General features: G+C 40.1%; 1 protein-coding gene across 3 annotated transcripts; it reads left to right on the plus strand.

Annotated features, from left to right (window-relative positions):
* Positions 1-399: 399 nt before the first annotated feature.
* Positions 400-21963, plus strand: crlf3 (cytokine receptor-like factor 3). Of its 3 annotated transcripts, none has more exons than XM_075453293.1 (9): positions 400-505; positions 6251-6378; positions 13071-13278; positions 13390-13477; positions 14194-14371; positions 15821-16049; positions 17892-18030; positions 18135-18247; positions 19454-21963. In XM_075453293.1, exons 2-9 carry the CDS (start codon positions 6262-6264, stop codon positions 19717-19719), a joined length of 1338 nt encoding a protein of 445 aa, XP_075309408.1. In that variant the 5' UTR covers positions 400-505; positions 6251-6261; the 3' UTR covers positions 19720-21963. The 3 variants fall into 3 exon arrangements, with proteins under 3 accessions (XP_075309408.1, XP_075309410.1, XP_075309409.1); XM_075453295.1 differs by lacking the exon at positions 400-505 and adding an exon at positions 3065-3086; XM_075453294.1 differs by lacking the exon at positions 400-505 and adding an exon at positions 4361-4760.
* Positions 21964-23188: the final 1225 nt, after the last annotated feature.

The following is a 23188-nucleotide window of genomic DNA, read 5'->3' on the forward strand; positions in this document are numbered from 1 at the left end:
ATTATCAACCGTCACTTACTGCGGTGGTAAAGCAGTTAAACAATTATTACTGTATAGTTTTATTTGTTAAGTGTCAAGAATCAGCCCCTAAATCTGAGTCTTCACATGTATTTGTGCATTTTCTTTGTGCTATGACCTATTTCAGGAGTGTTTATCATCACAATCATACAATCCTGTATCACAAATAAACAACAGAAAATATCTATAATTAGATATAGGAAAAAAATATTAAAAAGTTTGTAAATGTGAAACACACACCAACATTTCATCAGCCACTCTTTACTCAGAGAGCCCCCCTAGAGGGCAAAAGGGAGTGTATCTGAATCCAATTGGCTGATTGCTATGTCAATCAAAATGACCTGGTCTGTGATTGGCTCTCATCATTAAAGACTCGGAAGTGTCATTTTTGGACTTGAGCAAAACTTCGGCATATTTCGAGCGGCGGTGGCTGGGAGCTGATTCATAACTTTCGGGACGAAATGGCCACCACAAAGCAGTAAAACAGGTACGACTGTTAAGTTGTGGACATTTTTGTTTAGTGGATCACAGTAGCCTGTGTTTTCTGCCGTAAAGGGGGTGTTGTTGGCTGCCCTCTCAAGCATGATCCGAGTTTCATTGTTTTTCTTTTACCACAACAAGCTAGCTCCGGCTTTCCTTATGTCTTACATTTTGAGAAGTGGATGGCAGATTCCACTGAAACGCATCCATAACTTAAATATCACAAATACCGACCCTATTTTTCTCTTACAATCTCATCTGCAGTCGACAGTTAACTTATTTTTGTATTCTTTGTAGGCTTTTATAGTTCGTCTGTTACGCTCATCATCTCCTACTAAAGTACTCCCCAACGAGCAGTTTCAACTGTTCATGGGTAATGTTGGGACTTTTCGAAAAAAAAAAAAATGATGCCGAATTTTCCAACACACTTCACTTATTTGAAAATACTATAAGTTATTTTATTATGAGGTATCTGGGTCTAAAGGCCGTAGCGCGAACTTAAAAATATGACATTCTTTAACGGAGTTCAGGTGAAGTTTCTTCTACACCCCATGTAAATGGGAATAACCAGAGCTACAGCCACGAATTCTACTTTTCTCAACCCTTCAACACTAAAATATAATAAATTAAAACGCGTAAGTGTTCTATTATTATATTTGGCACGTTATTGCTCATTTTCAGATGACTTGCTGTAATTGTTGTGGGCGAGGGGTTAACTTGATGATAAAAAAAACTTCCAAATTACGGAAGTTGTTGTGCGCGAGTTTAGACATGTCTGATGTCTCCTGTTGTCTTGTTTCGTCAGTGGTATGCACTAATAATAATTGTGTTTGCGCTTGAGTGTCTCTCATAGCTCTCCTGTTAGTCAGAACATTTTGCAGAACTTATTTATGGTGACAAATGTAAATTGAGACGTGTTAATTATAACTGTGAGACTGTTCAAGGACTTAATAAAAACACTTTTTTTTGTGCTTTGCAAGTTGAGGTTCATTTGGCAACTTATGCAAAGTATGTTACAACACAACTGTTGGGCTGTGAGAGACACAGCGAGCAGATTCTGCCTCACACTGAGCTGCTGTGCCTCTTTCCTTCATGCTTTTGTCACATTTTTCTCTGACTAACGCTCTGTGAGACCTGTGAAAGTGGGCCATCACTCCGTGCAGTTTGACCTAAATATTCGGTGCTGAATTTACTGGCCGCACGCCAGAGGAATAAGAGCAGAAGATTCACCCGTTTGTTGCCTGCCACACCTGCATCGTAACACATACACAAGAGGTTTTCTGTTCATGGAAACTTGACCTTTTACTTGGTAGAAAAAAAAACAGCCTTTACTGGGATTATATCTGCGAGGAAGAAGAGATTAAAGCAACAGGATTAAATGAAAGTCCAGCTTGCTGGTCAGAATATGTGCAACTTAATCATGAGTGGTGGTTTTAAGGCTCTTGTGGCGTTTTGTTGGCAGAATAAAGGGAGTGTGAGGGTGTAGCAGTGGGTGTTGTTTAAGTCAAAGTGACTGAGGGAGCGCGTGCCTGCATAACTGCAGCGCCACATTTACATTCATGTGCGCATAAATGCATAAACTGGAGTTTTGGGACAATTCATTTAGTGTATTTCAGGACGTTTTAATGTCAGCAGAGAATATGTTGACGTCTCATTTACTGTTTTAAATCCCTTTGAACGAAGCGGACTGGATCTAATTAGTTGCAGTTTCTCAGGAAGTTTCCCAAACAGTAACTGAACATTATCCGCCGGTTCGTGTGGTTTTCTCTTCTTTTAATTCGTGTACGTGGACACAAAAGTGAGCGCACGGAGGAATAGTCTCATAATGATTCACGAAACAGCATCAAAAGGAGCGTTTAACCAAATTAGAAGTTGTTGTCCTGTCCCCTACAATCAAGACATTTCTACAAGAACTTCTGTTTTGTGGTTATTTAATGTTGAATTTTCACAACCCAACGTGCTGCTCTGTGGGTTTATAGTCAAAAGACATTAAAAATCTTTATATTAAACAAGACAGAGGCACAAATATTCATTGATTAGTTGGTAGTTGTGTTCATTTGATCATAAAACCAGTTAAACAGAGCTTGGGACTTGTGTCGGATTGTGTTGAACATCCCAGTTAACTGTTGGATGACACATTTTTCTCCTCTAATGTCGCCCCTCCCTGCAGCGCACGGTGTTCTGCAGCTGCTGAGAGTCACAGCGGAGTTAAAAGGTTATATTGGGTTGGATGGGACTCGGTCCTGAGGCATGCCACCACCCTCCTCCACCCTCCTACCTCTTAGAAAGCATGTTTCAGTCGTGCAGCATCACTTCTCATGTCGGGATTTTAAATGGCAGACAGGCAATCGGCCATTTTTGGAGCCCAGAAAGTTTTGTAGATTTAAGATTTTTGAGCCGGCTCGGTAGTTAAAGTTCGGTGTCTGCGAGGCCAGGTTCGAGCTGCTTTGCAGCTGCGAGGGATCTGGATTTTTTGGCGTGATGTCTATTTCACTCGTGGCGTGAGCGTCAGGGAAGCGTTTCTCAGCAAAACAGATGGTAGAAACCATGTGTTGGTCATCATACTGACCTGATATCAGCCTCTAACAGTGAGTACACTGAAAAAAAACAACTCATAAGATTTACTTAAAAAACCCTTTGTAAGTATTTGCACTCAAATGATTTAAGTAATATTTACTTAATTACATCTAAGTTTTAAGTTATATTTATTTAAACAAATGAAGTAAAGTCTACTTGTTTTTCATAGGCAGCAACATAATTTTACCCTAAATTTTAAGTAAATGTTATATATCTGTAGTATTTGCTGTTATGAAGTAACTTAGTAGATTTTAACGATACACTTTCAGAGTAAAGTTTATGTAGTATTTATGTACATACAACTATTAAACATTTAAATAGTATGAGGAAACCAAAGTAAAACTTACTCTTCCCCCATAATTCATGTTATTACGTTAATAAAATGTTTAATTTTACTTAAGAAGCTCGAGTTCTTACCGAATCTTAAAAATACAAGGTAGAACTATGACAGTTACTCTGATAGAGTTTACTTCACCAAAAAATCACTTTTTTCAGTGTAGAAAACATCTCAGAGACACTGAGAGATCCAGTTTACCCGTTCTGATCTCATTTTACAGCTTTTTGAGTCGCATAAACTACAGATTACACAAAACTCTGCGTGTTTATGTTCATTAACATAGCAGGTAGCTGCTGCCGCAGCAGAGAGGTTGTTGAAGCCACGACGCGGTAATTCAGAAGAGCACAAGATGCCAGCCTCGTGGGATATTTCCATTTTCCGGTGGATTTCTGAGCCTAAACTTTCAGCTTGGACTGAAAGACTGATGAGATGTGTTGAGCTCACGATCCCTCTTCAGCCCTCAAATTGGACAGAGTGGCTTGCCTGAACATCGGAGAAAGATTCTAACCCGTCTAACATGTTAAATAGTCCGAGGTGAAAGAGATCCGTCCATCTGTTGGCTGCCTTTGCTGGAGGTTGCAGTTGGAGATTTGAGTCATTCAGAGGATTTGGCAGCTCGTTCTGGTTGAGAATCTGGATTTTTTTTTTTCCGTAGTACAGTGGCTCTTATCGGATAAAAACACTGGTTTTATAGTTCCGATGCCAAATTTACTGTAGTGTTATGCAAGAAGCTGCCCTGGACCGCGCAGGACTCGCGCAGGCTGTGTTTGGCTGAAGGCCTTTTAGCGATTTCCTCTTGAGATAGAATAGAATAGAATAGAATAGAAAAGTACTTTATTTATTCAAATTCGTCACTTAAGTGAGAAAATATGATTTCTGTGAGGAATTAGTTGCACTTGTGTTAGCTCCACCAGTGAAATGATGTTGTTTGTTAGCATGTTTTCACAGTTTTAGAGGAGGTAAACCAAGTAGAAGCCTGTGATCTGTTCAGATGCTGTAAAGGAAGCGTGGCCGACCGCAGCGGAGCGTTTTCAGATCTGAGTGACTGTGACAGAGTCTAATACGCCTGCTGTGTAAGATTAAGACTCCTTCCAAACATATTGATGTGTTTTCATCATAAGTTACTTATTTATAAAACGAAAGTCTGGAGATAAATCACCTGAAAAGGGAGGAAGAGGATTTTAAACTATCGCAGTTTGCTTGTGATTTAGATGCAAAGCTGAGATGAAATGATGGTGAAGTTGGAGTTTCATAAGTTCTCCGACAGGAAGATGTTTATGTGTCGAAAGGAAACTCGTTTTTAGCTTCAGTTTCATTCCGCCTGCAGAGTTTTAGGTGCTGTGGACAGGTACAGTTCAACATTTCTGCCAGTTTTTGGGGGGATAATCGTGCCGTATATATTTCTGTATCTTGTAGTAAGGTTGAACATATACTGTTGGGATTATTCCTGAGTCATTATGCTGCAGAAGACATTTTGAGGTGGCGTAATGAAGTTAAATCTGTGACATTAAGGCTGATGGAGCTGCTGTTGACGTGGCTTTGTTCCACGTTTTATCTTTTTCCTGTACAGTCGCCGGCTTTGACATTAACACGCTGCCAAAATAACCAAAAAACAGCGAGCGGCCGCGTTTATTTTGGTGACATTTGAGAATATATTTTAAGGTTACAGGCTGATAAGCAGTGATCCAGACCCGGGTAGTTTGGGCTGCTGTAGCTGAGCGGCAGGCTTGGCAGCATCAGGAAGTGGTTTGTCGTTGCCACACATCCTCTATCAGTCGCAGCGCTCTGCAGGTTGTGTTTGCCTTTAGACATGACGTTCTGTATCAGTACTGTGGTGCAGTGTTGTCTTCACATGTTTAAATCATGGTGACTCAACAGAGAAATATTACAGAAAGATAATTCCCTCATTTGTAAGAAGTATTTATGTATTTATAAGAAGCTTGAACTAGATATTCTTTAATATTTTAACTGTAAAAACAGCTTTATTAATCAGCGACTCATTTAAGATGGAATGGAGACTTCTATATGAAATGTGTTTTAGAGGATGTGTGTTTATTCAGTCGAGTTGTCCCAGCTTTAGGTTGTAATCCACGACACCGACCCTTCATTTTATGACCTGTTTTGGCTTTAAATCAGCCGAGGAGATCGTGCGGTTGGCTCAGTTTGGCTTTTGACCAGCAGGATGGATTTGTGTGAAAGGTTTTCAGAGGTCGAGCCATCATTGTTTTATTCAGCCTTTGCAGAGGTTTGCAGGCTTTTGCTCGTAGATGTTTAAGTTGAAGGAAAAAAGCTGTGTTTTTGCATCAGTTAACGCTTCCTCATCCATATTACGACTAAAAACCACAGCCGGTGTTTGGTGGTTTTGGTAAAACTGCACATGATCCGGCTCTCCACCAAATTTAATCACATTTGCCTTTGCAGTTTTTGTGTAATCTTGTAAAACAAACAAAAAAACATTAATGAACACAGGCTTCCACTTGGTTTATCTCCTCTAAAACTGTGAAATCATGCTAACAAACTGCACAAACAACATCATTTCCCTGGTGGAGCTAACACAAGTGCAACTAATTCCTCACAGAAATCATACTTTCTCACTTAAGTGGTCATTTTGAGGTTTCCACCAATTCCTCCCCCGAAACGGTGTCCCTGTGAGTCTCAGATCAGCCGTTTCCTCTGGTAGAAACCGTTTCTCCAATTAACTGGAGAGAAATCCATAAAGTGGTGAATGTAAAAACCGGTTCTTCAGGACACGATACTGGATGTCGTGTTTGGTTTCAGGCCGTCCTGCCTCTTTGTTTGTGTTCAATAAATATCCCTCTGTGTTGTGCCGTGTGTCAGGAGGAGGGAGGATGTCTGTGGAGGTGGACTTGTTGCTCCAGGAGGCGAAGGAAAGCATCGAGGCGGCCCAGAACTACCGCAGTGAGCTCCAGCAGCGCCTGCATGGCCTCAACCAGGCCCGCAAACAGGTACCGCCGCCTTTTCACCTTCCTACACCGTCACAGATGCGCCTTAAACTCAGATTTGATGCATTTTATTCCCCAAGAGCCGTCTTTAACTGAACCCCAGACGGCTGAGGCAAACCCAAAGGAATCCCGGGAGACTTTATTCTCCCCCTCTCCCTGCTATCTCTTCCTTCCCCTGCTGTCTAGATTTACCCGTTCAGCTGCTCAGAGTAAACAATGCTGCTATTTCCTGTTTCTACTGAGCGACAGCAGCCCTGAGAGGAGAGATGACCGAACAGAGGAGGGACCCGCCACATTTATTGGTTGAATATTTCGCATTTTTTTTAGATTTTACAACAAGCTCTCAGTTATCTACTTTGAAAATGGTTAATATGTGTTTTTGTTGGAGATATTAAGCCAAACTAACCTCAACCGGAGGAACAAGGAGTCCTGATCTTAGCATCAATAAGTCGCTCGGGGTGAGATTAAGAGACAGAAACAACATGTCGGACAACAATCAAGAAAGACTGATGAGAACTTCTCGGTGTTATTTTAAAAGTGCCCTTTCTCCCTTTTTATTTATGGCCTTAAAGATCTGCATGGCATTGGAAGTCATGTAGAACTTTAAAATGGTCAAAATTGTGATTTAAATCACCAAAAATCATATTATTTAATGATCAAACCAGACCAACTTTATTTATAAAGCACTTTAAAACAACCACAGCTGCTGCACATAACTGAATATTAAAAACTATAACGGATAAAAACATCAGACATGTATATAAACATGACATAAGAGCAACTAAAACACAATAAGGCCAATCAAAACAAATAAGATCAAACAAAGAAACTAAATCTTGTTGAGGTTGAGCCAGGTCTCTTCCTGATATTCCTGCTGTGTCATCGGGGATCCGAGCTCGTCCATTTTATCCTCCAGTGATCTCACATTTCCCATGATGATCAAGGTAAGAAACGGGCTAAACTTCCTCCTCCTTTTCCTCCATTTTGTTCCTGCTCTGTATCCCAGACGTCTCCTCTCCAACTCATCTGGATTTCGGGTCTTTTTCCAGGCTCAACCAAACCAGCGTTGTTTTTAAAAAATCTGTTTCCTTAGAGAAAAGCTGATTAGATCACAAGAAGATGCAAAGAAAGACACAATATGTCCCGAGCTGCTGCGGGAGGCTGCTAATCAAGCTGCTGTTTTGAAGAAGGCTAAAAGGCTCCATTTTATTGCACCAGGAACAGGAAGATGAGTCATGTCATCCTGCATGTTTGGGTAGAAGTGTAATCTTGAAAGATGTGGCTCCTGACATTCATTTTGTTTGGCTAAAAACCTGTAAAATGTGAAAGTTCAGGTCAGGCACCCGTAGGTAGATCAGTTTTGCAGCCAAACAGAAAACATCCACACAACACCATGAAAATCATCTAAAACGTGTTTAAAACCCTCCAACTAACGATAAAAAATGTTAAAACTAAAATAGCAGGGACATGATTAAAGCGCTCTGGCTCCACAAATCAGGATATATTTAAAAGTAACATCACATAAATGATGTCTTTTAAATGACAAACAGAATAAAACCAGATTACAGACCAAAGGAAACAGGTTTTGGAAGAAGTTTTGACCATTCTTCCAGAAGGCCTGGCTCGCAGTCTGCGCTCTAATCCATCCCAAAGGTGTTCTATCGGGTTAGGTTTTCAGCCTCGGCTCATATTTCAACACCCTGTAAATCAGCGGTCTGCACTGAAGGTCTTAACCAGTTCAGCTGATGCAGGGTTGGAACAAAAACCTGCAGCCACGCCGGCCCTTTCACGGATCAGTTTGAGACCCCTGCTGTACATTATATTTTTGGACTGCATCGATGCACTTCAGTGAATTCAAGAGTAACATCTCGGGTCCTTTTGCGCCGTCGTCGGCTTCACTTCCTGTTTCTTTGTTTAGATCTTGTGCGTTCGGTTTAGTTTTGCTTCCTGTCCTTGGCTGTGTTCGAAACCGCATACTACATACTTCCATACTGCATACTGCATACTGATCGATCAGACAGTATGCAGAGCGTTTACCCACAATGCATCTCGCTCCTGCCCGAGCCGAAATCAGCCGGCCTGAAGCTGATTTCTCTTAAGCTCTAAACTCTGTAAACTTTAGCAACATTTGAAACATTTTCAGGTGAGAAAGTAGTCGTTTAGATCCCCAACATGTTGAAAACCTGACAAAATACCGGCTGTTTACAATTTTGTTCCCATGAATTCGGTGCTACTAAAGCTAGCCGCAGTGAGCAACGCACTTCTGGTTATTTTCACAAAATAAAATACCCGTTGCCTTTTATCATAGGGAAAGCCATTACCATACAATTGGTGCTTTTGTTTTGAAAACAGGAAGTGAACCTACCCTCGTTGTAGCTAGCTTGAAACTGCCGTTTTGACAGGAAATGACGATCGGCGACGTCACGTTACGTTGCATCTTGGGTAGTTTGAGTATGAGTAGTAACCTCATGATGCATACCCAACATTTCAGAGAATCTAGTATGCATCCGGGAACTTCTCGCTTACTAACTCAAAAAGTTAGTATGAGTAGTATGAGTAGTAGGAGAAGTATGCGGTTTCGAACACAGCCATTGTTTCACACATTACTGCTCACCTGCACTGTGGCGGTCGTCACCTCCCTCTGTACATTATGATCCATATGATTCCTGATCCTCATTCTTCTGAATTCAGGGCATCTTTTAGAAGAAGAATATAAGTTTTGGTGCTATTCTTTTATTTTTTTTGTTTATACTTTCACTTTGTTCTTATATCATTAAAACCTGTTTTTCTTTGCCTTCGTCATCCCGTTTGTTTTCAGAATAACTCGACATCTCTCTCTGCGTACGATCTGTATCCGTCCTCGTGTCGGGAACAGCTGTGATTGGCTCACGCAGGCGGGCGGTCAAACAGGGGAGCGCTTGACTTGCTTTCATTTGGGCTGAAACATCGCCTCACTTTATCAGTACGACTGGTTTTCTTTTGTCTTTTGCTGGATCGTGGTCGTAGTCAATCACTGTGTGTGTGTTACACGGAGCCTGGCTTTCTCTTTGCTCGCCTCCCAGCTCTTGTTTTAAAGTGAATTATTTCCGCTTCTATTTACTGGTTCAACCTTCTATGAACCACCAGATGTGGCAAACGTGCACTTTTCCTCATAGAAATGCCCCTCAATAATTGCAGATCATGTTGATACAGCTCACGCGGCGGAGACGCCTCCACCCAGTCGCAGCTGTTCCATCGTACATTATCTTGGATTGTTTTTTGGATCGGGAGGTGAGGGGGGGGGGTTGTTTCTTCCCATGACCCTCCCTCTTTCCCACAGAAATGATGGCTCACTACCAGATAATGGGAATCCAGGAAACATTACGCACAAACACACACACTGAGACTAAGAAAGAAGATAGCAGAGTGTGTGTGTTTGAAAGCCCAGACAATGCTATCACTGCAGCATCTTTGCTCTTGTGGGACGAGGAGTCCAAACATTTGGGAAAACTATTCCTCCCCGACGTCGGATCATCCCGTGTGAGATGGAGGGGTTAGCTCGTATTTTTAGATCTGGTTATTATTTTTTTACACGCCCAGAAATATTGATCACCGGCCCGTCTGTGTCGCGCTGATAATCTACAGGAAGTGCCGTGTTGCCTCCCGTGGAAAGTGTCGTACGGAGATGAGCGTGTGATCTGGAAAAAGCCTGGAGTGTGTTTCCATTCTCATCGTCCTGCTGTCAATCAGCCTTCCACTTCCTACCTCTCTGTGCACTCATTGTGAAATCTTTGGGCCTGTGTTTGTGTGAAAGTGTGTTTTTCCTAAAGAGGAACTGAAACTCTAACCAGACGGTTTCCTGACCATCTACGTGGCATTGACTCTGAAGTTGATGCTTATAATATTGCACTTAAACGTATTAATTTTCTTCTTCTGAATCCAGGAAAAACTGAGATCATTGTTTTCAGTCCTAAAAACCTCAGAGATTATCCCACCACACACTTACTCTGGATGGCATTGCCTTGACCAACGATAACATACAGCGTTCCAACTTATTACACATAACCAATGCTATTTCAATGAAAACCTTTACCCATCTTTACCATGGGATCTTAAACTGGTATTAAAGCATCTTAAACTGATACAAACAGATATTAAGTAACTTATATTGGTTTAAACTGGTATGAAACCAACTTGGATTGTTTCAACTGGTATTAAACCAATTTAACTTGGTTTAAACTGGAATAAAAGCATCTTAAACTGGTATTAAAGGATCTTAAACTGGTACAAATGGATATTAAAGCATCTTAAACTGGTACAAATGGATATTAAAGCATCTTAAACTGGTACAAACAGATATTAAAGCAACTTAACTTGGTTTAAACTGGTATTAAAGCATCTTAAACTGGTATTAAAGTATCTTAAACTGGTACAAATGGATATTAAAGCATCTTAAACATGTTTAAACTGGTATTAAAGTATCTTAAACTGGTACAAATGGATATTAAAGCATCTTAAACAGGTTTAAACTGGTATTAAAGCATCTTAAACTGGTATTAAAGGATCTTAAACTGGTACAAATGGATATTAAAGCATCTTAAACTGGTACAAACAGATATTAAAGCGTCTTAAACTGGTACAACTGGTATTAAAGCATCTTAAACAGGTTTAAACTGGTATTAAAGTATCTTAAACTGGTACAAATGGATATTAAAGCATCTTAAACATGTTTAAACTGGTATTAAAGTATCTTAAACTGGTACAAATGGATATTAAAGCATCTTAAACAGGTTTAAACTGGTATTAAAGCATCTTAAACTGGTACAAATGGATATTAAAGCATCTTAAACTGGTACAAACAGATATTAAAGCGTCTTAAACTGGTACAACTGGTATTAAAGCATCTTAAACAGGTTTAAACTGGTATTAAAGTATCTTAAACTGGTACAAATGGATATTAAAGCATCTTAAACATGTTTAAACTGGTATTAAAGTATCTTAAACTGGTACAAATGGATATTAAAGCATCTTAAACAGGTTTAAACTGGTATTAAAGCATCTTAAACTGGTACAAATGGATATTAAAGCATCTTAAACTGGTACAAACAGATATTAAAGCAACTTAACTTGGTTTAAACTGGTATTAAAGCGTCTTAAACTGGTACAACTGGTATTAAAGCATCTTAAACAGGTTTAAACTGGTATTAAAGTATCTTAAACTGGTACAAATGGATATTAAAGCATCTTAAACAGGTTTAAACTGGTATTAAAGCATCTTAAACTGGTATTAAAGGATCTTAAACTGGTACAAATGGATATTAAAGCATCTTAAACAGGTTTAAACTGGTATTAAAGCATCTTAAACTGGTACAAATGGATATTAAAGCATCTTAAACTGGTACAAACAGATATTAAAGCAACTTAAACTGGTACAACTGGTATTAAAGCATCTTAAACAGGTTTAAACTGGTATTAAAGTATCTTAAACTGGTACAAATGGATATTAAAGCATCTTAAACATGTTTAAACTGGTATTAAAGTATCTTAAACTGGTACAAATGGATATTAAAGCATCTTAAACATGTTTAAACTGGTATTAAAGCATCTTAAACTGGTACAAATGGATATTAAAGCATCTTAAACTGGTACAAATGGATATTAAAGCATCTTAAACTGGTACAAACAGATATTAAAGCAACTTAACTTGGTTCAAACTGGTATTAAAGCATCTTAAACAGGTTTAAACTGGTATTAAAGTATCTTAAACTGGTACAAATGGATATTAAAGCATCTTAAACATGTTTAAACTGGTATTAAAGTATCTTAAACTGGTACAAATGGATATTAAAGCATCTTAAACAGGTTTAAACTGGTATTAAAGCATCTTAAACTGGTATTAAAGGATCTTAAACTGGTACAAATGGATATTAAAGCATCTTAAACTGGTACAAACAGATATTAAAGCAACTTAACTTGGTTTAAACTGGTATTAAAGCGTCTTAAACTGGTACAACTGGTATTAAAGCATCTTAAACAGGTTTAAACTGGTATTAAAGCATCTTAAACTGGTATTAAAGTATCTTAAACTGGTACAAATGGATATTAAAGCATCTTAAACAGGTTTAAACTGGTATTAAAGCATCTTAAACTGGTATTAAAGTATCTTAAACTGGTACAAATGGATATTAAAGCATCTTAAACAGGTTTAAACTGGTATTAAAGCATCTTAAACTGGTATTAAAGTATCTTAAACTGGTACAAACAGATATTAAAGCAACTTAACTGGGTTTAAACTGGTATTAAAGCGTCTTAAACTGGTACAACGGGTATTAAAGCATCTTAAACAGGTTTAAACTGGTACTAAAGCATCTTAATCTGATACAAACTCACTACTTAAACTGCTACTCACCGGTAGTAGTTTCCCTTTACTTTGGCTCACCTCGGCGTACAAACACGTGATGTTAAAGCAGCTGTAGTGTCAACACGCTGAGGAACTGTTCAGTGATAAAGCGTGAGTGGAGGCCAAGTGTTTAATGCTACGAGAGGGAAAGACCACACCAGCTTTGTGGTGGAGCAGTTGCATTTAGTTGGTTTCCACAAGTGTGCATCTACTTTTATTTGGTGAGAGTTTCTAATGAAAACATCTGGCTGATGTCAGTGAAACTCAGGAGCAGATACAAGTCGTCCTCACCTCGTCCTGCTCCTCTGTTCCTCAGGTCCGGGGCAGCTCGGGTCAGGCCCGCGAGGCCCTCCGGAGGCACTTTGCAGAGCTGCAGGCGGCGGCGAGTCGGCTGCTGGCGGAGCGGCTAGCCAACCTGCTCGCTGAGGTGGACGCCATCGAGGCGAGCAGCATCAAGCCTCTGGACGACTGCCAGAGCCTCATCGAGCACGGCGTGGGCCAAGCCGACGAGCTGCTCAGAGAGGGTGGGCTCACCGTGACCAAACACTCCGCTTTTTCAGGGAGGAAGTTGGCCGCAGTTTGGCTGCTGCTGTGAGAACTGAAAGAAGTTTTTCTTGGTTGTCGTCTGTCCGCAGGAGAGGCAGCTCTGCGCTGCGGTCTGGGGGAGAAGGAGGACAAACTGGGCAGTTTTACAAAGAAGGCCATGCACATACAACTGGACAGGTAGGACAGACTGTGGGTGTGTGACTGCAGATGATCCCAGTTATCAGTTACTGGGGGATACGTGTAGAACAGTGATGCTCGCTATTTTTCTCACAAGAGCCACGTTTGCAGCAAAATCAAAGGAAGAGCCACTTTTATGCCAACATACTAAAGTCCCATTTTGCAAATATGCATTTCTACATATAAAACATCCCACAAAAAAAGAAACAACACGGCCAATACATTTTCATTAAGACCACATTTACTTTAATACTGGGATGAGCGGAAGCTGGCGTGCATGTCCTCGACTTTCTTCATGTTGTATTTGTAGTTTGTTGTTGTAATCATAGTGAGACATTCAGGATGAGCATGGTTTTTGTGCTGGTTTTTGCCCTTTTTTAATTAAAAACCGATCCATTGTGCCTGCATCTCGCGCTGGCTAAAGGAGCTAGCGTGCTCTGCGGACAAGTGTGAGGTGGTTTAAGCGGGCTGCGTTGCCAGGTTTAACAGTTCCCCCTTTAGGAAACACCATTAAGCCTTAATTAATACTTAATGAAAATACTTCATACTACAAAAAAGCAAACTTAATAAAAATACTTAATACTGTGCAGTATTCGCTGTGTGTTATTTGAAAAAAAATGTATTGTTATTGTTACCATATTGTTATAAGCTACTATGCGAGTCCGAGCCGCCCAATGAGTATCTCTGGTGTAGAATATATACGATATGTCTTCCAGCCTGCCGGAGGTTCCAGCGTTGGTGGACGTGCCGTGCGTTTCAGCCCAGCTGGATGACTCCCTGCTGGGTCTGCTCAGGGACCGGGTGTCCCGCCACGGCGCCGTCTCCTCCCATCCACCTGTCCAGATCGAAGAGCTGCAGGAGAGGCCGGGCAGCATCCTGGTACGCTGGTGCAAGGTGAGCGGGGACGAAAGAACTTTAACGTTCCAGGAGCCTTCTTCTCTTAAAGGGGACATTTTATGCACTTTTTAACGATTTGAAACGCACAATATGTCCCCCTTTAAAGTAAAACAAAATGTTTGCAGTTTAAAGTTGTTGTTTTTTTCCTTTCTCATCTGTTTTTAATTGTTTTTTGTTTTAAACATAATACATCTGTTCGTTTGTGTACAATATTAACAGTGGAAGCACGATATGAACTCAAACCCCTTATTCCCCATGAAATATGCATACATTCTTGTACACATAATTACACAAAGGTAGTGTGTATGTATATATATATATATATATATATATATATATATATACATACTTTTAATTAAATCAGGACACTAGCACACTGGAGCTGATTAACACATCTTTGCTGGAAGTAATGGGGTGAACGGGGATTGATTGATGGATTGATAGATTTTTATTTTCGAACATGTATAAAAAAGAAAATGTATGTAACATCCGAAAGAAAGAAAAAGAGGAATTTAAGAAAAAAATAAAAAAATTCAATCACATAAAGTGCTAATACATAACAAAACATCACACATTGTTCGAAAAAGAATGGGAAGAAGTACAATACTTTTTTTTTTAGTTTCCCACCCCTTTTTAACTACTCTTCAGTTTGTAAATATCCTAACTACAATACACCTATATAAATATATAACATATATACACTTCCTGAATATCTAAATAAATATATAATCACAAAAATAAATATATACTACACATATATCCTTGTAAATATATATATATATATATATATATATATATATGTATGTATATGTATATATATGTGTGTATATATATATGTATGTATATATATGTATATGTATATATATATATATGTATATGTATATATGTATATGTATATGTATATATATATATGTATGTATATGTGTATATATATATATGTATGTATATGTATATATGTATATATGTGTGTATATATATATATATATATATATATAAAACTATCCCCATAAATAAACATATACCATATACTAATTAAATTACAATATAACAATTAATCCTGGATAAATTGAGAATAAAGAATTGATCTGTAATCAGTTGTCGAGGTGAATAAGATTTATATGTGAGAGCAGGTAGGATTGTGAAAATGAGACCGTATTGTGAAGAAAGACCTTGAAAGTAGTTTAAAGTTTTTAAATAATATATAGTTCAGCAATGTGACAGAAAATCAAAGCATGTTCTTAAAGCCGTAGACTGAAGTTTCTAAACTTTAAAACGTCTAATTCTCTCCTTTTTAATTGAATTGAAACCCTGGTGGAAACACCTGGTTCCACAAAAGGTTCCCGTTTCCTGTTCCTCCACGAGTCTAAATGCAGAGAAATATAAAACATAAACGTCTCAGTACATTTAAAAAAAAAGACGTGGAATTCTTTTACGTTTTTGTATCAGGTGGATGAGGACTTTGCAGCAGCAGATTACCGGATGCAGTACCGGCGGTCTGGCAGCGGGGGGAGCCAGTATGAGGACGCCTACATCGGTCGGGACAGCGAGTTCTTGGTTCTCCACCTGGACCCTCACACAGATTACCTGTTCAGGGTCTGCGCCCGCGGGGAGGGGCGCACCGAGTGGAGCCCCTGGAGCGTCCCGCAGACGGGATACACCACACTGGCGCCGCACGGTAGGCGACCACGTCTCCGCCGACCCTCTGAGGGCGCCATCTGTTGAAAAAGAGTCCAGGAGGGAAGTTTTAGCCCCCAAAAAGAACCCCGGATCATTTTTGATTGGTCAAATATTCCCAGGGTTTCAATTCCACCCTTTCTGTCTCAGTCAGCTCAGGTTTAACATCCAAAATATCTCGTAGAATCTGTTGACTTGCTGAATGAATAGTTGTTGCTCTTGGTAACACTGAAACTCTTAGGAGCTCCAGAATGAATGAAGACTCAGTAAGAAAATCAGAGCAATAAGACGTTAATTTTAGATTGTTTAACTGCTGTTATGCCCTGAAACGTAAATTGAAAACACATAAAATTCTTTAGAAATGTGTAACATTGACAGATTTTGAGGTAATATGGACTAAAGTGGACTTCCTGGCAGTGCAGAGATAGTTTCAACAAACTAAATTTTACCTAATCTACTCTCAACCTCAGAATTTAGAGGATAAGAGAGTATTAACTACTCAGAATAATGAAAATAGAGCATTAAAATCTGATTGTTTCACAGGAAATGTATTTCAAGACAAACAAAAAACGCCTAAAACGCTTTTGGTTCTTATGTGTATCACATAGAAAGGCTTTGATTTGATACAGCTGAAGTGGATTTCTTGGTTTTACTGTAGTTTCAGTGTGGTAGGGGTAGAGAGACACATTTCAGAGGATGTGATTTGCCCTAAATTAGGGCTAAAATAATTTTTTGTAAGATATTTATAAGCAAACTGGTTCTGAATCGGTCTGAACTGGCACCAACAACATAACAGCACTTGGTTCAAATTGCTCAAAATGAGGTAACAGAGATGCAATAAGGCTGTTTTACCTTAAATGAAACATGGTCTGAGATAAGCTAAAGCTAAGACTTGGGACTTACTTGAGACTTGAAAGCTAAGACTTGAGACTTACTTGAGACTTGAAAGCTAAGACTTGAGACTTACTTTAGACTTGAAAGCTAAGACTTGGGACTTACTTGAGACTTGAAAGCTGAGACTTGAGACTTACTTTAGACTTGAAAGCTAAGACTTGGGACTTACTTGAGACTTGAAAGCTGAGACTTGAGACTTACTTTAGACTTGAAAGCTAAGACTTGAGACTTACTTGAGACTTGAAAGCTAAGACTTGAGACTTACTTTAGACTTGAAAGCTAAGACTTGGGACTTACTTGAGACTTGAAAGCTGAGACTTGAGACTTACTTTAGACTTGAAAGCTAAGACTTGAGACTTACTTGGGACTTGAAAACTAAGACTTGAGACTTACTTTAGACTTGAAAGCTAAGACTTGGGACTTACTTGAGACTTGAAAGCTAAGACTTGGGACTTACTTGGGACTTGAAAACTAAGACTTGAGACTTACTTTAGACTTGAAAGCTAAGACTTGGGACTTACTTGAGACTTGAAAGCTAAGACTTGGGACTTACTTGGGACTTGAAAACTAAGACTTGAGACTTGCACATGTGTGACTTGGTCCCATCTCTGGTTTTAACGTGTTGCGTATGATATTCTGTCTTTCGAAAATACTGACCACCCCCGGACCTTGAATGTGTAATTGTTCAGTGTTTTGTACTATAAATAAAAAGAAAGCTTGGGTGTTGCTCCCCATCGGCAGCGGTGAAGACGTTCGATGAACCAGTGACCTCAGAGGATGTGCTGCTGCCGTCCTGGTGCCACATACCACAGATCAGCCTCAGAGCCTCAGAGTCCACCACCTGAGCAACACATTCAATACTTTTAATTTTAGGAGGGAAGCAACAACACAAAGTCCCACAACTGCATTCGTTCATCGGCTGCTTGTTTGTTTTTTTCTCGTCTTCCAGAGTGGCGCTCAGCGACTGAGGGTTACATCCTGAGCAGCAGGAAAAACATCGCCCTGCGCAATGACTCCTCCCACACCCAGTGCCCCGTCCTCTACTCCAACGCCCCCACCTACTTCTGTGGCCAGACGCTGACCTTCAAGTACGCTGCCGCCCGGCCACACCTTTGCCCTTTTCTCCCAGACTCCCAGGTGGGAAAGTTTTGGGAAATCTGCCGCAGTTTAACCCGCCGTTGTGTGTTTGTAGGATCTCTGCGGCGGGTCAGATGGATCGGCGGGACAGCCTGGGCGTCTGCATCGACAGCGAAAGGGGGGAGGAGTCGCTTCAGAGAGACCAGGCTGTCTGCATTTCCACCAACGGTGAGCTGACGCAGACGGGCTGAGCCTTCGGGCTCCGACAGTCCAGAAACACGCACGTTAGGCCGATCTGTGATTTTAAATGAGTCGACCCGTCCAAAGTGGACGCCGCCTACTCTTGTCTGATGGCAGCTGGGATGGACTCCGCCCCCTCAGATCCTGAATAGGATGAGATTGAAAGTGAATGAATGAATTTTTCAGCCCAGAGGGAGCAGCAGGGGTGGAAGTTAAAGAGAAGGCGCTGTGGTGAAGGAGCTGTGCAGAAAACACTTTAATTTAGTCTTTTTTTGTAGGGCTGGGCGAGTTAACTCGTTATTATCGCGCATTAACGCAGGTTTTATTTTGTAAAAGTCTGTCGCTCACAGGCTTTTATTTTGTAAAAGTCTGTTGCTCACAGGCTTTTATTTTGTAAAAGTCTGTCGCTCACAGGCTTTTATTTTGTAAAAGTCTGTCGCTCACAGGCTTTTATTTTGTAAAAGTCTGCTGCTCACAGGCTTTTATTTTGTAAAAGTCTGCTGCTGTCTGCTGTGGAACAGGAAAAGAAAGTAATCGGCGGATCCACCAAACATGGAGAAGGGTACGGAACTTTTACTCGGCCATTTTCATTTTAAAGTTCTTCCAGACGGCGGAGTCGACAGAACCAAAGTCATCTGTAAACTCTGCCAAGTTGCATTGTCTTCTCAGCGTAGTAGTTCCAGTCTAAAATATCACTTAAAGGCAAAACACACAACTGATAGCAGCAAGTCATTCAAGGAAACAGACAGTGGAGCGAGGCTTCTACATAAAAACTACAGAAAGATGCTGATGTTAAAAGTGTGTTTGCACAACAAATGTTATGGCACTTTCATTCATATGGCAGCACATTTAAAATAAAGCTAAATGCTAAAAGCTATACGCTACTTTTGGATTCATTTTTGGATTTTACGTATAAATGCGATTAATCGGGGAAATCATGTGATTAATTAGATTAAACATTTTAATTGTTGCCCAGCCCTACTTTTTTGATAGAAAGAAATTAAACAGATTACGACTTCTCGTCTATTTTACATCCGTTAGCTCTCGATTGAGCGTGTCGGGAGCTCCTGAGAGCCGGAAGCAAGCCGAGCCGATTCTTCCGAGTGCTCGGCCAGCTGAGTTAACGCGTCTGCTTGCATCCTGAACCGCTGACGGTGTCTTTCTGACTCCACAAAAATCTTTTTTTCCTTTCAGGAGCGGTTTTTGTCAACGGTAAGGAGATGACCAACCAGCTGCCCGCCATCACCGTCGGCTCCGCCGTGACCTTCGACATGGAGGTGGTGAGCCTGTTCCCCATCAGCAACAACAACCTGAGCGAAGGCGGCAACTTCAAGCTGAGGGTGACCATCGGCTCAGGGAACCGGGAGGTGGTCTTCGATTGGCTGGTGGACCAGGCCGTGGACTGCCTCTTCTTCGGCTGCTCCTTCACCCACTCGGGCTGGAAAGTACTCGTGTTTTAGAAGAACAGGATCCTCCGTTCAGCACCGTTATCTGGAAAAAACCTCCAATCTCTCCTCCAAAATGTCCTCACCGCGACAACAGCTGACTCCCAGACGTGTTTTCTATCATTTATTTCTGACGCGGATCTGTCCAGACGCCGAAAGCCTCGCCATAGATCGCCACGACAACAGCTGTGAAGAACGCTTCTGTTCTGTTTTTTTTATTCTGTTCAGCAAAGAGACGAAACTAGATGAAAGTGTGAAGCTCGTAGGGAACGTCAGAGCGGCACTAGAGTTTCAATGTGCGTCCTCGTGCGTGTGCACGTCAGTTTATCCGTCAGAAAAGGGTTTTTATTTTAGCGTTTGCGCCTTTTTATTTCCCCCGATGCTTGTTTATCGTCTGTCAGATGTGTAGCGACAGTCTTAATTTTGTCTCTTCTGTTGTGCCATAGTCGTGGAAAGCGGGGCTAACGAGAAAAAACACCTTCGTGCTTAAAACTAGATTTATAAAGACGTGCACGTTATTAGACGACAGGCCGTGTGTGTTGTTCATGCTAATGTTTGTCGTCATTAAGGTTTGGGTTAAATGATGCGTCCTCAGGTGCTTTTAAAGATAAACGAAGGGAGAATAGCAGTGGGCCTGAGATGGAACCCTGAGGGATCCCAGTTTTAATGGATGATGTAAACGTGCCGATTCTCTGGGAGGAAATGAGTTTTATCCTGTTAAGTTTGGACTCTTTGTGCAGCCGACTGTGATCCAGCTGTTGGTGAGTTTTATTTCAGTTCGATAAGAAGGCCTTCGTACAAGGTTGGTCGTTGTTTACAGCTTTTGAGTTTTTATTTTATTTTATTGGGGCTGTTTGTCTTATTTTAACAGTTTCACATCGTTTTTTTTTTCATTTCTTATCTCAAGGAAAATCATCACTGTGAAAGTCAGGCTGTCTCCTGGGTTTTCTTTCGCTTCGTTTCCACAACCGCTCGACGTTAAAAGGGACAGTTCAACCAAAAAAAAACAACCCAAGCTGAGTGTTTTAGGGGTAAACATAAAAGTCTAAAATGAGACGTTGGCTTGTTTTTAACCCCTAAAGTATTCCTCCCTCATTTCACTGCAGCTTCTTACTTCAGTCAGTTGGGTTTAGCTCATTTCGTGCTCTGTAACTTTCAGAGTTTTTAAGCTGAAAACGGTCCCTCAGGCCCAGAGGAACAACACGCCTTTCATGCAAATATCGCTCAGTTTTTCGCCTATTTTTATTCCTGCCAATTTGATTATCTCAACATAGAAACTGAGGCTAAAGGTTCAGAGAAAAGGGATTTAAGATGAAACTGAAAGGTCCAGAAATCATTTCAGAATTAAAGTTTCATCTCAGAAAAAGCTTTCAAACCTAAATGCACCGCATTGTATTCAAAAACATCTGTGAAACATCTGGTTGAACTGTCACCAAACTGCTACTCTGAAACTTCCTGCTCAGACAATCCTGACAGTATTCACAACGTCGGCTGTTTTCAATGTTAAGGAGCACAAATATAAGACAGTTTTTTTGGTAAATGTGACCAGTTCATGCAGTCCGACTCGTCTCTGTGCGTCTTCTTTGTGTTTGTGGTGGCGGTATTTTATTTAAACTCCTCCAAAAAGCCTCTGAACAGAGGAAATTAAACCAGGAAGTTGTAAATGTTCAGTAAAGACAATCAATAAGCAACAGATTAACAAACAATCCCTGATCTTTCTTTGGTTTTACTTCATTTTTGTGAAATATTCTAATGTTTTATAACCAAACAAGAAGCTCAGGTGAACAGTTTTCTGGATTATCTCACAACTCAAGTCTTGAAGTTGGCTTCTGACTCTTTTTTTAAAAGCCTCAAATTGACACTTAATCGCAGCTTGATGATGGTTTTAATAGTTAGAAAACGTTCACACACCAGGGGGCGCTGCCACGGTCACTTAAGAGCTGTTTAACAGTTAGAAAAGCACATAAATTAGGTATTTTTCACATAATTCAGGACACGAGACATTCTTTTTATTCCATTTATGTCAAGTTTTTACTGTCGAGAGCATTTTCTGAACATTTTATTTGCATGTCTGCAGAGGGTCAGTGGCTAAGATGCATTAAAATCTGTCTGTCCACTGTTTTAATGACGAATTCACGAGTTTATTTGTCCCTTCTCTTTGTCTGCTGTTACCCTGTTTTTGGTCTCTGGTTGGGAGTGCAGAGCCTTAAACTCAGTAAAAAAATCTGTGTTTGGTCAAGAAATAAAATGTTTTCACTCCTCGTGTGTTGACTTTATGACATGATTTCATGTGGATACATATCAGTGGATTCTGCACACATTGTTGAATGATGCTGAAAATATCAGAGCTTCAATGGTGGAGGATTCATTCACTGCCAGTGACTCATTTGTGGACCAGTTTCAGCTGCCAAACATCGTAATTTATCAGCTGTTTCCTTGTTTGTCTGCTCACCTTGAGGATTCATCCTTTGGGAGGGCAGCAGGAGTGTGGTTCGGGTCCAGCTGATGGTACAAATGTCCTGAAACCAGCAAACAGAGCCTCAGAAACACCTTTTCCTCCTCCTGGTGACTGAAGTGTCAAAGCAGTGCCACCTGCTGGTCAAACATCTGTATTACATCTGTTGACTGTTGCCATCCTTCACATTTTGTTCAATAAAGTCACGTTGTGAAACTCTAAAGGAAAAATGTTTGTCCCATTTGCCTTCAACTGTTATGCTCAAAACAAATTTAAATCTTTACTTTTGACAATTTTCAAACAATCTGAGCTTTTAATTTACACGAAAAAAAAAATCAATTCTCTTATGAACTATTATTTTTAAATAAACCGTCAGGTGTGAGCCCACCGTAGATCGCCAAAATTCGCAATTATATCTTTTCAAGAGTTTTCAATCAAGCCATGAAGTGCAGTTTTTTTCCAGGGACTTCGTAGCCTACAGTAAATCCACGGTAATAACTCCGTGATAGTGATTAAAAATGTTTTAATTATGATACCGCATCTCTATTGTGAGGCTTGACCTTTTTATATACAGTCTATGGACTTGATGTGGCGCTCATGTGCGTGCCACCCCTGGAACACCCCCACATTTAAAATCACATTAATAGTTTCAAACAACTTAATAATAAACTTTAAACCTTTTTATCTCATACAGTAAGCTGTAACACATCGTGTCCATTAAAAAAAAAACAGTAAACTGAAGATTAAAGCTTAGCTAGGCTACTTTTTAAAAATAAAATTGGCTTTGTATGTATGAATTGGACTCATTTGGAATTGAATGAATCGGATTTGAATGGATTACAATAAATCGTATTCGAATTGGCTTGTAATTTTGAAGTGCCTTGAGATGACATTTGTTGTAATTTGGTGCAAAATAAATAAAAATGAAGTTATTTTTGGTGCATTAAATGTAAGTAACGATTAAAAACATACATTTACGTACAGGTAAAAACTTAGCTTGTATGTATATGAACATTTCTACATTTTAAG

Source organism: Odontesthes bonariensis, chromosome 21 (genome assembly GCF_027942865.1).
Source record: "Odontesthes bonariensis isolate fOdoBon6 chromosome 21, fOdoBon6.hap1, whole genome shotgun sequence".
NCBI lineage: Eukaryota > Metazoa > Chordata > Actinopteri > Atheriniformes > Atherinopsidae > Odontesthes > Odontesthes bonariensis.